This window comes from Oreochromis niloticus, linkage group LG3 (genome assembly GCF_001858045.2).
Source record: "Oreochromis niloticus isolate F11D_XX linkage group LG3, O_niloticus_UMD_NMBU, whole genome shotgun sequence".
Classification (NCBI taxonomy): domain Eukaryota; kingdom Metazoa; phylum Chordata; class Actinopteri; order Cichliformes; family Cichlidae; genus Oreochromis; species Oreochromis niloticus.
The window spans coordinates 54,757,277-54,771,507 of NC_031967.2; the positions used below are offsets into that span (position 1 = coordinate 54,757,277).

The window sequence follows — 14,231 nt, forward strand, 5'->3', positions numbered from 1 at the left end:
ACAGTAAGGCGGGCCATCTTGTTACACTACATTCATGTGGAACAGCAACTGCCATTTAAACTGTGGCAAAGTTCACATTTGTCTCTCTGTAAAAACATGTTTTTAAAAGTCAAGATCATCAGACTAAAACATCTTTCATGTCCTCATTTATTCAGAGTTGAGTGTGTGTGTGATCAGAGGTGAAGCTGCTTCCTGGTTGTTGATGTTTGTTTCTAAAGATGTTGTTGATGAGACTTTGTAGAAAGCAGCTGGTCTGAGTGATGTGATCAGAGTGCAGTAGATAATGTCTGACAGCAGTTTGAAGAGGAAATGGATTCTGTTCTGTTCTTCACTCATCACCTACCTGACAGCTGACACCTCACACCTGTTTCTCACCTGCAGCTCAGACAGGTGTACCTGTTGGAGTGATAGTCGGTGCGTCAGCAGGAACTGCATTTGGCCTACTCGCTTTTATTGCTGGTGGTATTTGGATGTTTTCGTGAGCTACAGAAAATGCAAAGAGGAGTCATGTCAGAATTCAAACCATCTTCCTGTTAATCTGAAAATTAAAACAAATCATTTAATAACTGAACTGTGAGGCTGCTGTGCTTCTTGTCTGAGCAGTTATACGTAGCGATGGATGTACAGTCGTCACACCATGCTCACTCTCATCAGACATAATGTGTTGTTTCCACATAATCATTAAGGACTAATTTTTTAATCAGACAAAATCAAATCTGAAAAGTCATAAATTCATCAAAATAGAAATTAGACAAAAACTTAACAAAAGTTATAAAATATTCAGTTTCACCTGATTTGAGTTAACGTAAAACACAAACACAAGAATTTACACATCTATCAGGTTACAAAGACATTGTACACAGCGATGTTAATCAATATCTTTAAATGTGTGTTTAATTGCCAAATCGGCCTCGACTATAACTCTGTATGATCTCATTTCAGACTAATTAAAGAGGTGTTATTCTCAGTGTTTCTCTCTATAGTCTCTCTTTTCTCTGTAATCTGTCTTCATTTCATCGTGTTTTTGCTGACAAGAAGTAAAAATGTGTTTCAACCATGAATTAATGTTCTGTATGTGACAGTATTAAAATTAATGAATGTAAATGTTTTAGCTTCCATTTGAAAGCATGAGAGTGTTTCACAGTGTGAAGATTTAATCACCACAAAAATAACTTGTGTTTAACTGTAGAAATCAAACCTTAATTCTGATGGAAACACCTGAAAGTCTACATATAAAGGATGCTAAGGGTCCAAACTGGTGGTTTGTGCCTTTGAGACACACTTATTTCACACAGATATAGTCTAACACTGTTGCTTGGTAAAGTTTTCTAGCTTGTCCCTATTTTTATGATTAATACTGACACTAAAACAACAAATCACAGAAAAAAGGAAGAGCTGACCCAGTAAAAGAAGAATAAAACATCATCAGCTTTGTCATGTCTGCATTGAAATTTGATTTAAAAGAGTAGTGGTTGGTTTACATTGTTATATGCAGTATATACATTTGAAATCAAGTTTAACTTTTCATATAGAATAACACAGTCATTGACCCAAAATTGTTAATTAAACTACCAGTTAAAGCCCTTCTTGTCCTCAACTCCTTCGTTTATCTTGACCAGTTTAGCTCAGGGTCTGACCTAAATATGGGTGACATAGATTTATCCAGAAGTCCCAAATACTACAGCACGTTATTATTATTTTTTTAAATAACAAGACAATAAAAATACTTTCACATTAATGAAAATGTTTTTAAATTAGTAGCTGTGAACATGCAGGACTTCCCTCCACTTCCAGGGACTGCTAAGGGACCTTTAACACCCCTGCTTGCCTTGACCTTTTGACCTTTCAGTGTAAAGATGGCTGCAACAAGCACAAAGTGGCATGCAGGTGAGAGAGATCTACTGGTAGACGGTTAATTTGTTCCATTTTGTTTTACAGTACAGTGTTCAGTTCACTTTGTTTCAACAGTTTGTCCATCCAAGCACAACATTTCTTTTAAAGGAGAAATGAAAACATTTTTCTTTTCTTTTTATGCATAGTTATGGAGGTCCAAAGGGTTTCGTGATTGGGTCAATAGTTTATTTTATTTACGTTATTCGTGCATCTATTTGTCTCCTGCCCTCATAGACAAAGCACGTCTTGATCAGCTCATTAAAGGTGCAACAGGGTCTGACCTGATGCTGTTAAGTTTGCGTTTAAGGGAACAAAAAGATAATCCCCCTACCTTTCTGCAGCTGTTAAATGAGTAGACTTGTTGTCAAGACCGCCTAATCCGAGACCAAGACAAGACCAAGACCAGAGGGTATCGAGACCAAGACAAGACCAAGAACAGAGGGTATCGAGACCAAGACAAGACCAAGACCAAGTTGAGACGAGACCAAGACCGAGACCGAGTCGAGACCAAGACCAAGACCGAGACCGAGACAAAAAAAGTCTTTAAACTGCAGCCAGATGCTGCTTCGTTTACGGGTGTCAGGCATGTTTATGTGTTTTTGCTTTCGCACAGCCCTCCTCACCGCTGTCTACTGTCTCACTCACTTACTGAGAGGACAGATGCACGCTCCACTTGACTGTCGCATCTCTCACCCTCTCTGTTTTTCACATAATGATATTATCCTATATCCTCGCATGTGATTGGCCACAATATGGAGGGATTGGAGCATAACTGAGCCACTGTATGAGAGCTGAGCAGCAAAAGGAAATTAAGTGAGGGTAGAAATGACTGAAAGATTATTAGGCTCTGTTTTGAGTTTTGTTCAAAAAAGAATGACTTCATATATATATATATATATGTATATCCATAGGTCCCTCATCCTATTCAGAACTGAGGGGATTGAACTACCAGAAGGCAACATTACAGACATAGAGGACAGTTACAAGTACAAGTACCTGGGGATCCCGCAAGCAAATGGGAACCATGAAGAGGCCGCTAGGAAAGCTGCAACCACCAAGTACCTGCAGAGGATCAGGCAAGTCCTGAGGAGTCAGGTGAACGGTAAGAACAAGATCCGGGCCATCAACACCTACGCCCTGCCCGTGATCAGGTACCCTGCTGGGGTAATAGGCTGGCCAAAGGAGGAGATAGAAGCCACTGACATCAAGACAAGAAAGCTCCTTACCACGCATGGAGGGTTTCACCCCAAGTCCAGCACCCTGAGGCTGTACGCTAAGCGGAAGGAAGGGGGCCGGGGACTGGTGAGTGTCAGCACCACAGTCCAGGATGAGACAAGAAACATCCACGAATACATCACGAAGATGGCCCCAACTGACAGCGTGCTCTGTGAATACCTCAGGCAGCAGAAACCCAAGAAAGAGGAGGGAGACGAGGAACCATCATGGAAGGACAGGCCCCTGCACGGTATGTACCACCGGCAGATAGAGGAGGTGGCTGATATCCAGAAATCCTACCAGTGGCTGGACAAAGCTGGACTGAAAGACAGCACAGAGGCACTAATCATGGCAGCACAAGAACAAGCTCTGAATACAAGATCCATAGAGGCTGGGGTCTATCACACCAGGCAAGACCCCAGGTGCAGGCTGTGTAAAGATGCCCCAGAGACAATCCAGCACATAACAGCAGGGTGCAAGATGCTAGCAGGCAAGGCATACATGGAACGCCATAACCAAGTGGCCGGCGTAGTGTACAGGAACATCTGTCCCGAGTATAACCTGGAAGTCCCGAGGTCAAAATGGGAGATGCCCCCAAGGGTGATGGAGAATGACCGAGCTAAGATCCTGTGGGACTTCCAGATGCAGACGGACAAAATGGTGGTGGCTAACCAACCGGACATAGTGGTGGTGGACAAACAGAAGAAGACGGCTGTAGTGATCGATGTAGCGGTTCCGAATGACAGCAATATCAGGAAGAAGGAACACGAGAAGCTGGAGAAATACCAAGGGCTCAGAGAAGAGCTCGAGAGGATGTGGAGGGTGAAGGTAACGGTGATCCCCGTGGTAATTGGAGCACTAGGTGCGGTGACTCCCAAGCTAGGCGAGTGGCTCCAGCAGATCCCGGGAACAACATCGGAGATCTCTGTCCAGAAGAGCGCAGTCCTGGGAACAGCTAAGATACTGCGCAGGACCCTCAAGCTCCCAGGCCTCTGGTAGAGGACCCGAGCTTGAAGGATAAACCGCCCGCAGGGGCGTGCTGGGTGTTTATATATATATATATATATATATATGTATATATATATATATATACTTCTATATACATATGCAGGACACCTTAAACTAGTTTTTTAATTAAGCAGCAAGGCAGAACAAAGTCGGGCCTGTATCAAGACACAGGGACTAAACCCCAATTCAACCAGACCCAGAACTGATCCGGAATTAAAACAGGACTACAACAGTTACCAAGACAGAACCAGAATCAGAACTAGATGATAGTAGCACTGAAAATCATCATAGACCTGCACTACACTTATTTTTTAATTCTACCAAAGTACACTATTTAGATTGAGAAAGGTTTATATAATTATTTAGCCTTGTTGTGCAAACAAGCCTGCATAACTTAATAAATATAGAATTTGAAAAGTAACAAATGGTATCTAAAAAGTTACACTAGGTACTAGATACATGTTCTGATGAGTTTTGGCAAACAACCACTTGACTAACATGTGTGTCTCACCTGCTCTTGTTCCATCTCTGTTCTGTCCTCATTCTTCTCTCTCTCTCCCTCTCTGTTCCTCTCGCTCTCTCTTTGTGCTGACAATCATCAAATATACAGTTGAAACCAGATATTTACATACTCGTCAGATAAAAACACAAACACTTTTTTAATTGTAACATCAAATCAGACTAAATGTTTATTTTTTTAGATTGATAAATATAAAAAACATATTTGTTAACTTTAAGAGTAAAGAGAGAAACTATCTGTATTTCTTAATTGCAAATGGCACCAAATTGTATTCAAAATTGAGCCACACTTATGGAGCTCCACAATTCTTTTCCTGGTGTTTTGGTTGACATCTCTTGATTTTCCCATTTCAAAGAAACAGGCTCTGTGTTTTGCCTTATATGCATCCACAGGTGTGCCACCAATTTACTCACATGGACTCTACTAACCTATCAGAAGCTTCTTCAGCTCAGAATGGAATCGTCTGGAGTTTTCTTATTAATTAACAATAAACTTAGTGTATATGTACTCCTAAATTTGATGAAAGTGATTAAAATAGACAGCTCCCTCTTTTTATTCTGACATTTAACTAATTCAAAAGATATTTCAACATTTATTTATCTAAAAGAAAAGTTTACTCTAAATTGATGTTTAACAGTAAAAAAAAGTTTTTATGTTTTCTCCCTAAAGTGTATGTAAATATCTGGTTTCAACTGTGAATATGCTGCTGTGTATTGAAATTCCTCTTGTTTTGCATAGATATACTGAACAACATACAAAGCATAATATATAAAATAACATCTACCTGAGTTTTTTCTTTGAAAGAAGCTCCTTATGTCCATTGTTGTGTTCATCAGTACACAATTGAAACCGATTTAGAGAGTTTGTTTAGCCGTGGAGGGTAACAACTGAAAATATGAAATGTAAGCTAAGACTCTCTAAAAAATCAGCATTGTTGTTCGGCTTTTTATTTATCCATTTGTTGATTCACTCGAAGAGTAAGTAACACAACCAAGTGATCAGTTTGATATGAGTCTTTTGTGACACACCGTCATATTTACATTATTTGTACAGTACGAATGATTTGCTTTGGTACCTGGTCAAACTTAAGCTCTCCTCTGTCTGCAGCAAACTCGCAGGGAGCAGCTTCTCCCCCCTCGCTCACATGTGTGCTGTGCTCAGTCGCCTAGTGCCTGAGCTCGGATCATACCAAAATTAGGGGGAATTTACGACGGTGCGCTCTGTGCTTCGTGTGTTGTTTTTGTTTTATACAGTTGTCAGCCAGGCATCTAACTAACAAATTACACTCCAAAAAACCCCATGCTTCTCAGAAAATGACCCGGGCTAAAGCCCAGTAAGCCACCCCCCCGCTCCGCTGATGGTTGACTCCAAATCTCCCGAACACTATGTCGATTTGAGAACGCAAGTCCGAAACAGCGAGACCAAGACCGAGACCAAGACAAAAGTCCGTCGAGACCAAGACGAGACCAAGACCACGTAAAAGTGGTCTCGAGACATCCAACTCTATAAATGAGGCCCGCATTGAAGAGGAGCATGAAGCTTCTCGGCGCAGACTTAACCCCAGCAAAGCCGTGCATGTCAAAAGTGCTACTGTACCCACAGGGGCACAAATGGAAAATCTCAGACTTGAGATACAAGGTCTGAAAACCGAAGTCAATGAGCTCACCACTGCAGCAGGGGTGCCAGGTGTCCATTCACCTGGGGCAGCATCTGCAGAGAATGCTGAAGCAGAAAGCTTGGGAGAAGACAAAAACCTCCAAGCTTTAAAGAAAGAAGTGGTGAGGCTAAGAAAGCAGATCTCTGTCATGTCGGTCAACCCCAGTAAAGGGGTCGCAGTGCCCTCGCCGAGGCACCATGGTTCTCCCACGCACCTTCAGCGGGGAGCGAGAACACTCAGAGATCCCAGTCACTTTTTCTGTTATCGCTGCGGGGAGGATGGGCACATCTCTACCAAGTGTAAGGCTCCAGAAAACTACCCCAAAGTGATACAAAAATTCATTCAGGCTCAACGGAAGCAAGGTGAAAGTAATAAAACTCCCAGTCCTGCAAAAGAACCGACTACCACCAATGTAGGTGTTAACCGGAGTGTTGTCAATGTCCGGACGCCTAGTTTCCCTGAAGGACTGGTAGGGCCACCCTCCACAACTTGTGTGAAGGTAGATGGTTGTAAGGAGTAAATATTTGAACAAGACATTCTTCAGGCGAAATAAAGACACTCAAGACAGTTTAGATGGTAACAACGTGCACACGCTGGGTGAGCGCTGCTGTCTCAGGCTCACAACCAGCGTATGCAGCAGTTCATTATTTATAGCGTTTCAGAGTATGTGTGTGTGTGTGTGTGTATGATCTCAGAGTGTGTGTGTGTGATTCCAAAGAATGGGCCCCTCTTGGTATTTGGGAGTGTATAGATAAGAACGTCCTGCTCTCCACTTCCTGGGAGTGAAACGGCTCGTAGAGAACCAGGTACAGAGGAGATGTCCTGGGTAAATCATATCTGAGAACACTATGCTTTTGTCTTTACTTCAGCTTCACTTCTAGTGAAGCAGTAAAATACGATTAAATGGAAAGAATAAATGGGTAAACAACTATTAACACTGAAATTAAAGATAAACTTTCAATAACGTACAAATGGCAGTGGGAATAATACTTGAAACATTTGAAAATCTCTTAACATATCCCTCCTGTTGTTAATTTGTTTTTACACATTTTAACTTTTATCAGCATACAGTCTCTTGACAGTGCATTTTTAACTGTTGCTTCATTATTAACAGGAGTGTCTTTTTTCTTTTAGTTACAGGTTGTTTCTTCATCTTCGTCGTCGGTGTTTGAGTCAGTGTCGGCGTGCTCCAGCAGTGTCATAATTTCTTTTTGGCCGACAGGGTCCAGTGTAATAGCTGTGGCTATCAGTCTGTTGATCATGGATCTTATGCAGGGAATACAACAACAGCCACATAGGGTCAATATGGCTGCAAAAACAGCTATTGACACTAGGATTGATGACACTAGGCTGCGGTACTTTCCAAACATGTCCATCCAGCTGTCCCACATGGAAGTGTCCACTCCAGAATGTTCTTTCATTCTCTCGTTCAGGGTCTTCAGTCTTTCCAGGGCTCTGGTCAGACTGCCGTCAGCTGCAGTGTTGTTAGGTATGAAGGTGCAGCATTGTTCTCCACTTCTTTGTTTCTCGTTGCGCTGCGCGTTCTTCTGGGCATAGGCTGCAGCTTAAAAATGGTTCCCCTTTCAGGACACGTCACATTTGGAGCCTGCCGGTAAATCCTCGGGCAGTGTGGGTCACATGGGTTGCTGGTGCAGGCCGTGTTCATGCCTACCAGGGCCAGTGATAAGAATACTGTGAACACGAGCATGGAACACATCGTTGTGACAGTGGTCAGTTGGCATCCTCTTGTCCAGCATCGACGTCGTCTGTGCGGTTTCTCACCCTCAGGGGCATCCTGGTTTGCATTTAGTATTTCCATCTCCATCAGGTCTCCCTCTGTGAGCGTTTCTCCTCTTCTCGACCGTGGACACACCCTTGGCCTCCAATGAGTAGACACCCAGCAAGAGGAGCGAGTGTCTCAGTGTTGCCACTGATAGCCCTTCTCCCCACCGAGTGAACACCAGAGGTTAGAGCGGTCTGCAGTCTAGACTTTACTGCTCACTTTTCTATTCGGGAGATTGTGGTTCTTGGATTGGTTCAACCCTTTTTCAACCTGCAAGAAACTGGAAGAGAATCACTCGGCAGTTGATTGTTCAAAACTATTTCTCTGTTTTCCAGCAACTTTGTCATCCACTCTGCTAGAGTTGTTTCTCTTATTGACTTGTTTGAAATTTAATGTATAGAAGTGTCTTTAACTAGTGTTTTTAACTAATTAGACTCCCTCCTGTTGACGCATGAACAACTTCATGTGTCACAAGAGCTACTGTTTTTGTATAAAGACTTCGGTTGTAACGGTTTCCCATCACATATGATCAGATCATCCTGTAGAATTGCTCCGCATCTCAACCATTTCTTTCGCTCTAGTAATGGCACAAATGTGTGGTTCATTTCTCAAGATATCCAGTGGAATTTGCATAGAGGTGTTGTCACCATAAGTGCGTCTACTGTTTGTACTGCTACTGATTTTGCTGCTTGGTCTGCAAAATTGTCGCCCTCTGTTATGCCATATTTTCAAAATGGCGTACTGCAGATCAAATTCATTATTGATAAGTCAAACCAACGAAAAAACAAAACTAGAAGTCAAAAAAAAAAAAAAAATAAAAAATAAAAAAAATATTCTTTCGTTAACAGAAATAAAAATAAAAACAAAAGTAAAACTATCTAAAACTGCAATGAGTGGTCACAAAATTAACTGATTTTGTAGCAAAAATGTGTTTAGTTTTAAAATCTTAAGTCAAAACTAAAGAAAAATAAAACTAATGAAAATTGCAAAACTATTAAAACAGTTAGAGTAAACATATTGGCTGTCTCTGTGTCTCTCTGTCTGTCTGCGTCTTGACACAGTCAGCTCCTTTGTATGGGCATGTAGTTCCTGTTACACGTTTTCCTGTTACAGACACATTTCCCGTTTCTCCAGAGTAATCGAACTCTTTGTTGAATTTAACTGTTTTCATCTAGTCTGCACTTCCACCTAAATGTAAGTAGAAAGGTTATATCCAAGTTACTGAATGCTATTTTTATAGATGCAGTAAGGAGAACAGAGCACATTCCACGGGAGCTTCACTCCCATCTCTGGTGGAGGCAGAAAAATAGGGAGCCAAGGTCATAACTCAGGCTCATTAAGAGTCAGAAAGAATGTGAATGCTTAGTCTTGTGGCTATCGCGCATTGTATATAACTTCTTTTCTTTGTTTAGTAGCTTTCTGCCTTCACCTAAGGGTGTACCCTAAGTATGTGACTCAGGTCTCCATAATCGGAGTTTATTTAAAGATAAATAAGATGATCCATTCATTGCTCGCAGATCATGCACTAGACGTATGTTGCAGTATTTAGCTTTCTTCAACACTTAAACAAAATATCACTTCTTATCCATTACCATTCTCTCGTATTAAAAAACAAACAAACAAACAAAAACAAACTAAGTTTAACTTTTCTGCTTTGTCACTTAAAACAAAGCATCGCTCTCAACCCAGCTCTCAGCTGGCTCTGAAATTATCATCATCGAGCATGAAGTTGCATGAAGAGAGCTGTTTCAGAAGTCACTGCATGGGGCACTTTGATGATTAAAGTGTGTCCTAAAACAATGTCAGCTGACCTTTTACTGCCTCTGCTGCAGCTACACCGGCCTGCACACAACAGAGTCTAATTTGCAGAAGTAAAATGCAAGCAGACGTTGTTTTTCTCCAAATGCCTGTGTTAAAACAGCTTTCATGTAACCTGCACTTCCATCTACATGCAAGTAGAAAGGCTATTTCCAAGTTACTGAATGCTTCTTCTTCCTTTTTTCTCTGTAGATACAGCACTACATATTTTCTTAAGGCATTTTGGACAATTTCTATTTCGTTTTAAAATAATTCATATATCTCATACATGTTACATATGTCAAACTTCTAAGTTGGGAAAAACTTTGCATTGCTTACAGCTCGTAGCTCACAGCTCTAAAACTAGGCATCAGTAAATCATGTGCCTAATCATTTCGTGTCACTGTGATCCTCAAGTATGATCACAGATTTGTTTTTCAAACCAACAAAACAAACAAACAAAAACAAGTTGCTGATGGCATGAACGCTTTACACACATGAGACAGGATGCAAAAAGCTGCTGTTAAAAACAGATCAGGGGTGTGAGGGTGAAAACTGGGTTCACAGACAGCTGCATGTTCGAGCTTTAATATCATGCAGCTTCTGCTCTGAAAAACAAAAAAAATTAATACAAAATAAAAAGTGTGTATCTTGCTCATTAGCTTGGTAGTATAGGTTTGCTCTTCATCTTAACAAAATCTCATCTAGGATGACAGGTTTACAAGCGGGTCAAGTGTCTCTATGCACTTAATTAGTTTACATATTTTCTTTATTTTCTTCATCTCATATGTCATTATACTGAATTTGAGCAAACCTTAAGCTTGATGCAGACTACTTTTAACAATTATCCACCTCACATCACAACTGACTGAGGTGCCTCCTCATATTTAATATTATTTCATTATTAATGTTATTATCTTTTTATATAACAGCAATAGTATATTACAATATTTTATTTGTGTCCACCAAGGGCTGAGGGTGAGCTGCAGTCTCACCCTTTCCCAAGCTGGAGACATTTTCCTTGGCTGAACAATGACACAGCCTTAATATGCCGTATGCATCTCTCTTTTTTTATTTGATATATTTTGTGTGAATTATCTGGTTTCACGCATTCCATTCATTCAGCTTGGTTGTCTTCCCAATATTATTTCATTGCTTTAATTTAAGTTAACCTTAATTTAACCTTTTGTTTATTCCACTTCATTCCTCTTTCCATGCTTTAAAATATTACAACTCTTGTGTATGTTTTGATTTCTTTTTAGCATCCTTTTCAGTATTTATTTCTGCTTGGAGGGTTTCTTATAATTTAGTTAATGCATTTTCCCTCCCACGTGGGACATTTAGGTTTTCTTTAGGATTTCTCCATCTGTTTGCGCTTATTTGTCCTGCACCGGGGCATTTCTTTTCTAACCATAGTTCATCTGCAGTCAATTCAGGCTTTGCGGGTTTATTTCCCATTTTTTGGGCTTAGAGTTATCAATAATATTTTATTGTAAATTGCTTATAATTTTATTTTGATTTATTGTATTTGGAAACACCTTGTTTTGCTTTTATGTATTAATACTGCCAACATACACTCTGTGTGACCTTCGCTGATATTAGAGTCGGGGGAGGTTATTAAGGCAGCCTTCTACCCTGGTCTAGACCCAGGGCGGCCTTAATTTTATGCGTTGAAGCGCAACCTTTGACCCCTTCTCACCAGTACATCGGTCAACACAGGAAACAGTAAGAGTGGTGCAGAAACCTGTTGTTTCTATTCAAAAGGTCACTCACTCTTCAACAACACATAAACTTCACACGCGGTACTATAATCCTATTTTAATTGACACGTTCTTTATTTTCATTCACTCGTGAGAGTGAGATCCCTTTATTTTCATTCACTCGTGAGAGTGAGATCCCTTTATTTTCATTCACTCGTGAGAGTGAGATCCCTGACTTCCAACCTTTTAAACTGCGGAGTGACCCCACACAGGACCGTCAAACTCCGTCTTACAGGCGAGTCCTTTCACTCGTGAGAGTGAGATCCCTTTATTTTCATTCACTCGTAAGAGTGAGATCCCTGACTTCCAGCCTTTTAATTGCGGAACGAGTCCCCAAGGGGACTGCCAGTTCCGTCTTACAGGCGAGTCCTTTCACCCGTAAGAGTGAGATCCCTGACTTCCAGTCCTTAAAGGACGAGTCTTTTAAGAACCGTGTCAATCTAAAAACCGATTTTAGCCGCAATGTGTTCTTGAGTGTTTATATTCACCTGGTTCGGATGAAAATGCCGGTCAGAGAGAATCCTCCTCGCTCCCTGGGATCGTGGACCTCTTGCTAAAAACGCTGGCCAACGGCGAATTCACGTAGTTGGTCTTTACTGTTTCACTAGAAACAGGCTGTCGCGACAGACTTTGCAGCGTGGGTTCACGAATCCAGGAAACGACGAGGTCACTCTGTTGGCTCGAAGGACCAAATAAATGTAAGGAGTAAATATTTAAACAAGACATTCTTCAGGCGAAATAAAGACACTCAAGACAGTTTAGATGGTAACAACGTGCGCACGCTGGGTGAGCGCTGCTGTCTCAGGCTCACCACCAGCGTATGCAGCAGTTCATTATTTATAGCGTTTCAGAGTATGTGTGTGTGTGTGTGTATGATCTCAGAGTGTGTGTGTGTGATTCCAAAGAATGGGCCCCTCTTGGTATTTGGGAGTCTATAGATAAGAACGTCCTGCTCTCCACTTCCTGGGAGTGAAACGGCTCGTAGAGAACCAGGTACAGAGGAGATGTCCTGGGTAAATCATATCTGAGAACACTATGCTTTTGTCTTTACTTCAGCTTCACTTCTAGTGAAGCAGTAAAATACGATTAAATGGAAAGAATAAATGGGTAAACAACTATTAACACTGAAATTAAAGATAAACTTTCAATAACGTACAAATGGCAGTGGGAATAATACTTGAAACATTTGAAAATCTCTTAACAATGGTGTACCTTGCACTGCTCTCTTGGACAGTGGCTCTCAGGTGACCATCATTTTTGACAGCTGGTATTCAAAACACTTGTCTCATGTGCCTTTACGCTCTGTCACTGGTATAGATATTTGGGGCCTAAGTGAATCAGAGACCAGCTATCCTTACAGGGGGTATATTCAAATTGGATTGGAATTCCCTGAAGAGACACGAGAAAAAGTCGAGACAATCCCAGTCCTCGCTTTGGTGTGCCCAGACCCTCGGTGCTCAGATACCATACCTGTCTTGGTGGGCACCAATGTTCACAAAATCAGGCCCATTTCTGCAACTGGAAAGATAATGAGGGTGGAGAATGTTTGCTCTGCCAAAGTGAATGTTCAGCAGCCTCAGAACCTACCGACTATTATGTCTGAGTCTGCCAAGGATGATGACAGTCCAGTAGCTAACGTTAAGTGGACTGGTCCTGGCCCACTGGTCATTCCAGCTGGGAAAGAACATATAGCTGTCTGTAAAGTCAAAGACATCCACACTATTGGAGACAGCATCCTCATCACGGAATGGGCAGCTTCACATGCCCTTCCCCCAAGTGTGCTTGTGCAGCCAACCGTACTGTTCTCCAAGATGCTTGATAGAGACAAGTTTCTGGTGCTCATGCGCAACCAGTCACTAAAAGACACTGCCATTCCCATGGGCACTGTGGTTGCACATCTGCATGTAGCTGATATAGTGACTGATGTCCCAGCCCCAAACTCAAAAGCTTCTCCTAAGCTTGACCCATCTCTGTTTAATTTTGGGGACTCTCCTATACCAGCTGAATGGAAACAGAGGCTGTCAGAAACTTGCAGAGAGAGGCAAAGTTTTCTCGACAGAGGAATGGGATGTGGGTTTGGCTAAAGGAGTGCAACATCACATCCGTCTAGCTGACCATACCCCCTTCCGAGAGCGGTCCCGCCGTGTTGCCCCAGCTGATCTGGATGACTTACGCCGCCACCTGCAAGGACTTTTGGCAGCGGGGATAATAAAAGAATCAAGGAGTCCCTATGCTTCCCCCATCGTCTTGGCACGAAAGAGAACAGGGCGGTTGCGCATGTGTGTGGACTATCGGACCCTGAATCGCAGAACTATCCCTGACCAATACACAGTTCCTCGTATTGACGAGGCTTTGGACTGTTTGTCTGGCAGCAGGTGGTTCTCTGTCTTGGATTTGCGTAGTGGATACTACCAAATTCCCATGGCAGAAGAGGATAAGGAGAAAACCGCTTTCATATGTCCTTTGGGATTCTTTCAATTTGAGAGGATGCCCCAGGGTATAACAGGAGCTCCCACGACCTTTCAAAGAGTAATGGAGAAAGCCGTGGGAGACATGCACATGATTGAGGTCATAGTGTACCTTGACGATTTGATCGTG

The 14,231-nt window shown here is 41.8% G+C and overlaps 1 protein-coding gene across 1 annotated transcript in view; it reads right to left on the reverse strand.

Annotated features, from left to right (window-relative positions):
• Positions 1 to 329: 329 nt before the first annotated feature.
• The window catches only part of LOC112845986 (cell surface A33 antigen-like), a 52,489-nt gene continuing 38,587 nt past the window's right edge, over positions 330 to 14,231 (reverse strand). Inside the window, exon 3 of the mRNA XM_025905164.1 lies at positions 330 to 483. Within this exon, the coding sequence (XP_025760949.1) occupies positions 383 to 483 (101 nt within the window). The 3' untranslated portion in view covers positions 330 to 382. The remainder of the gene's footprint in view (positions 484 to 14,231) is intronic.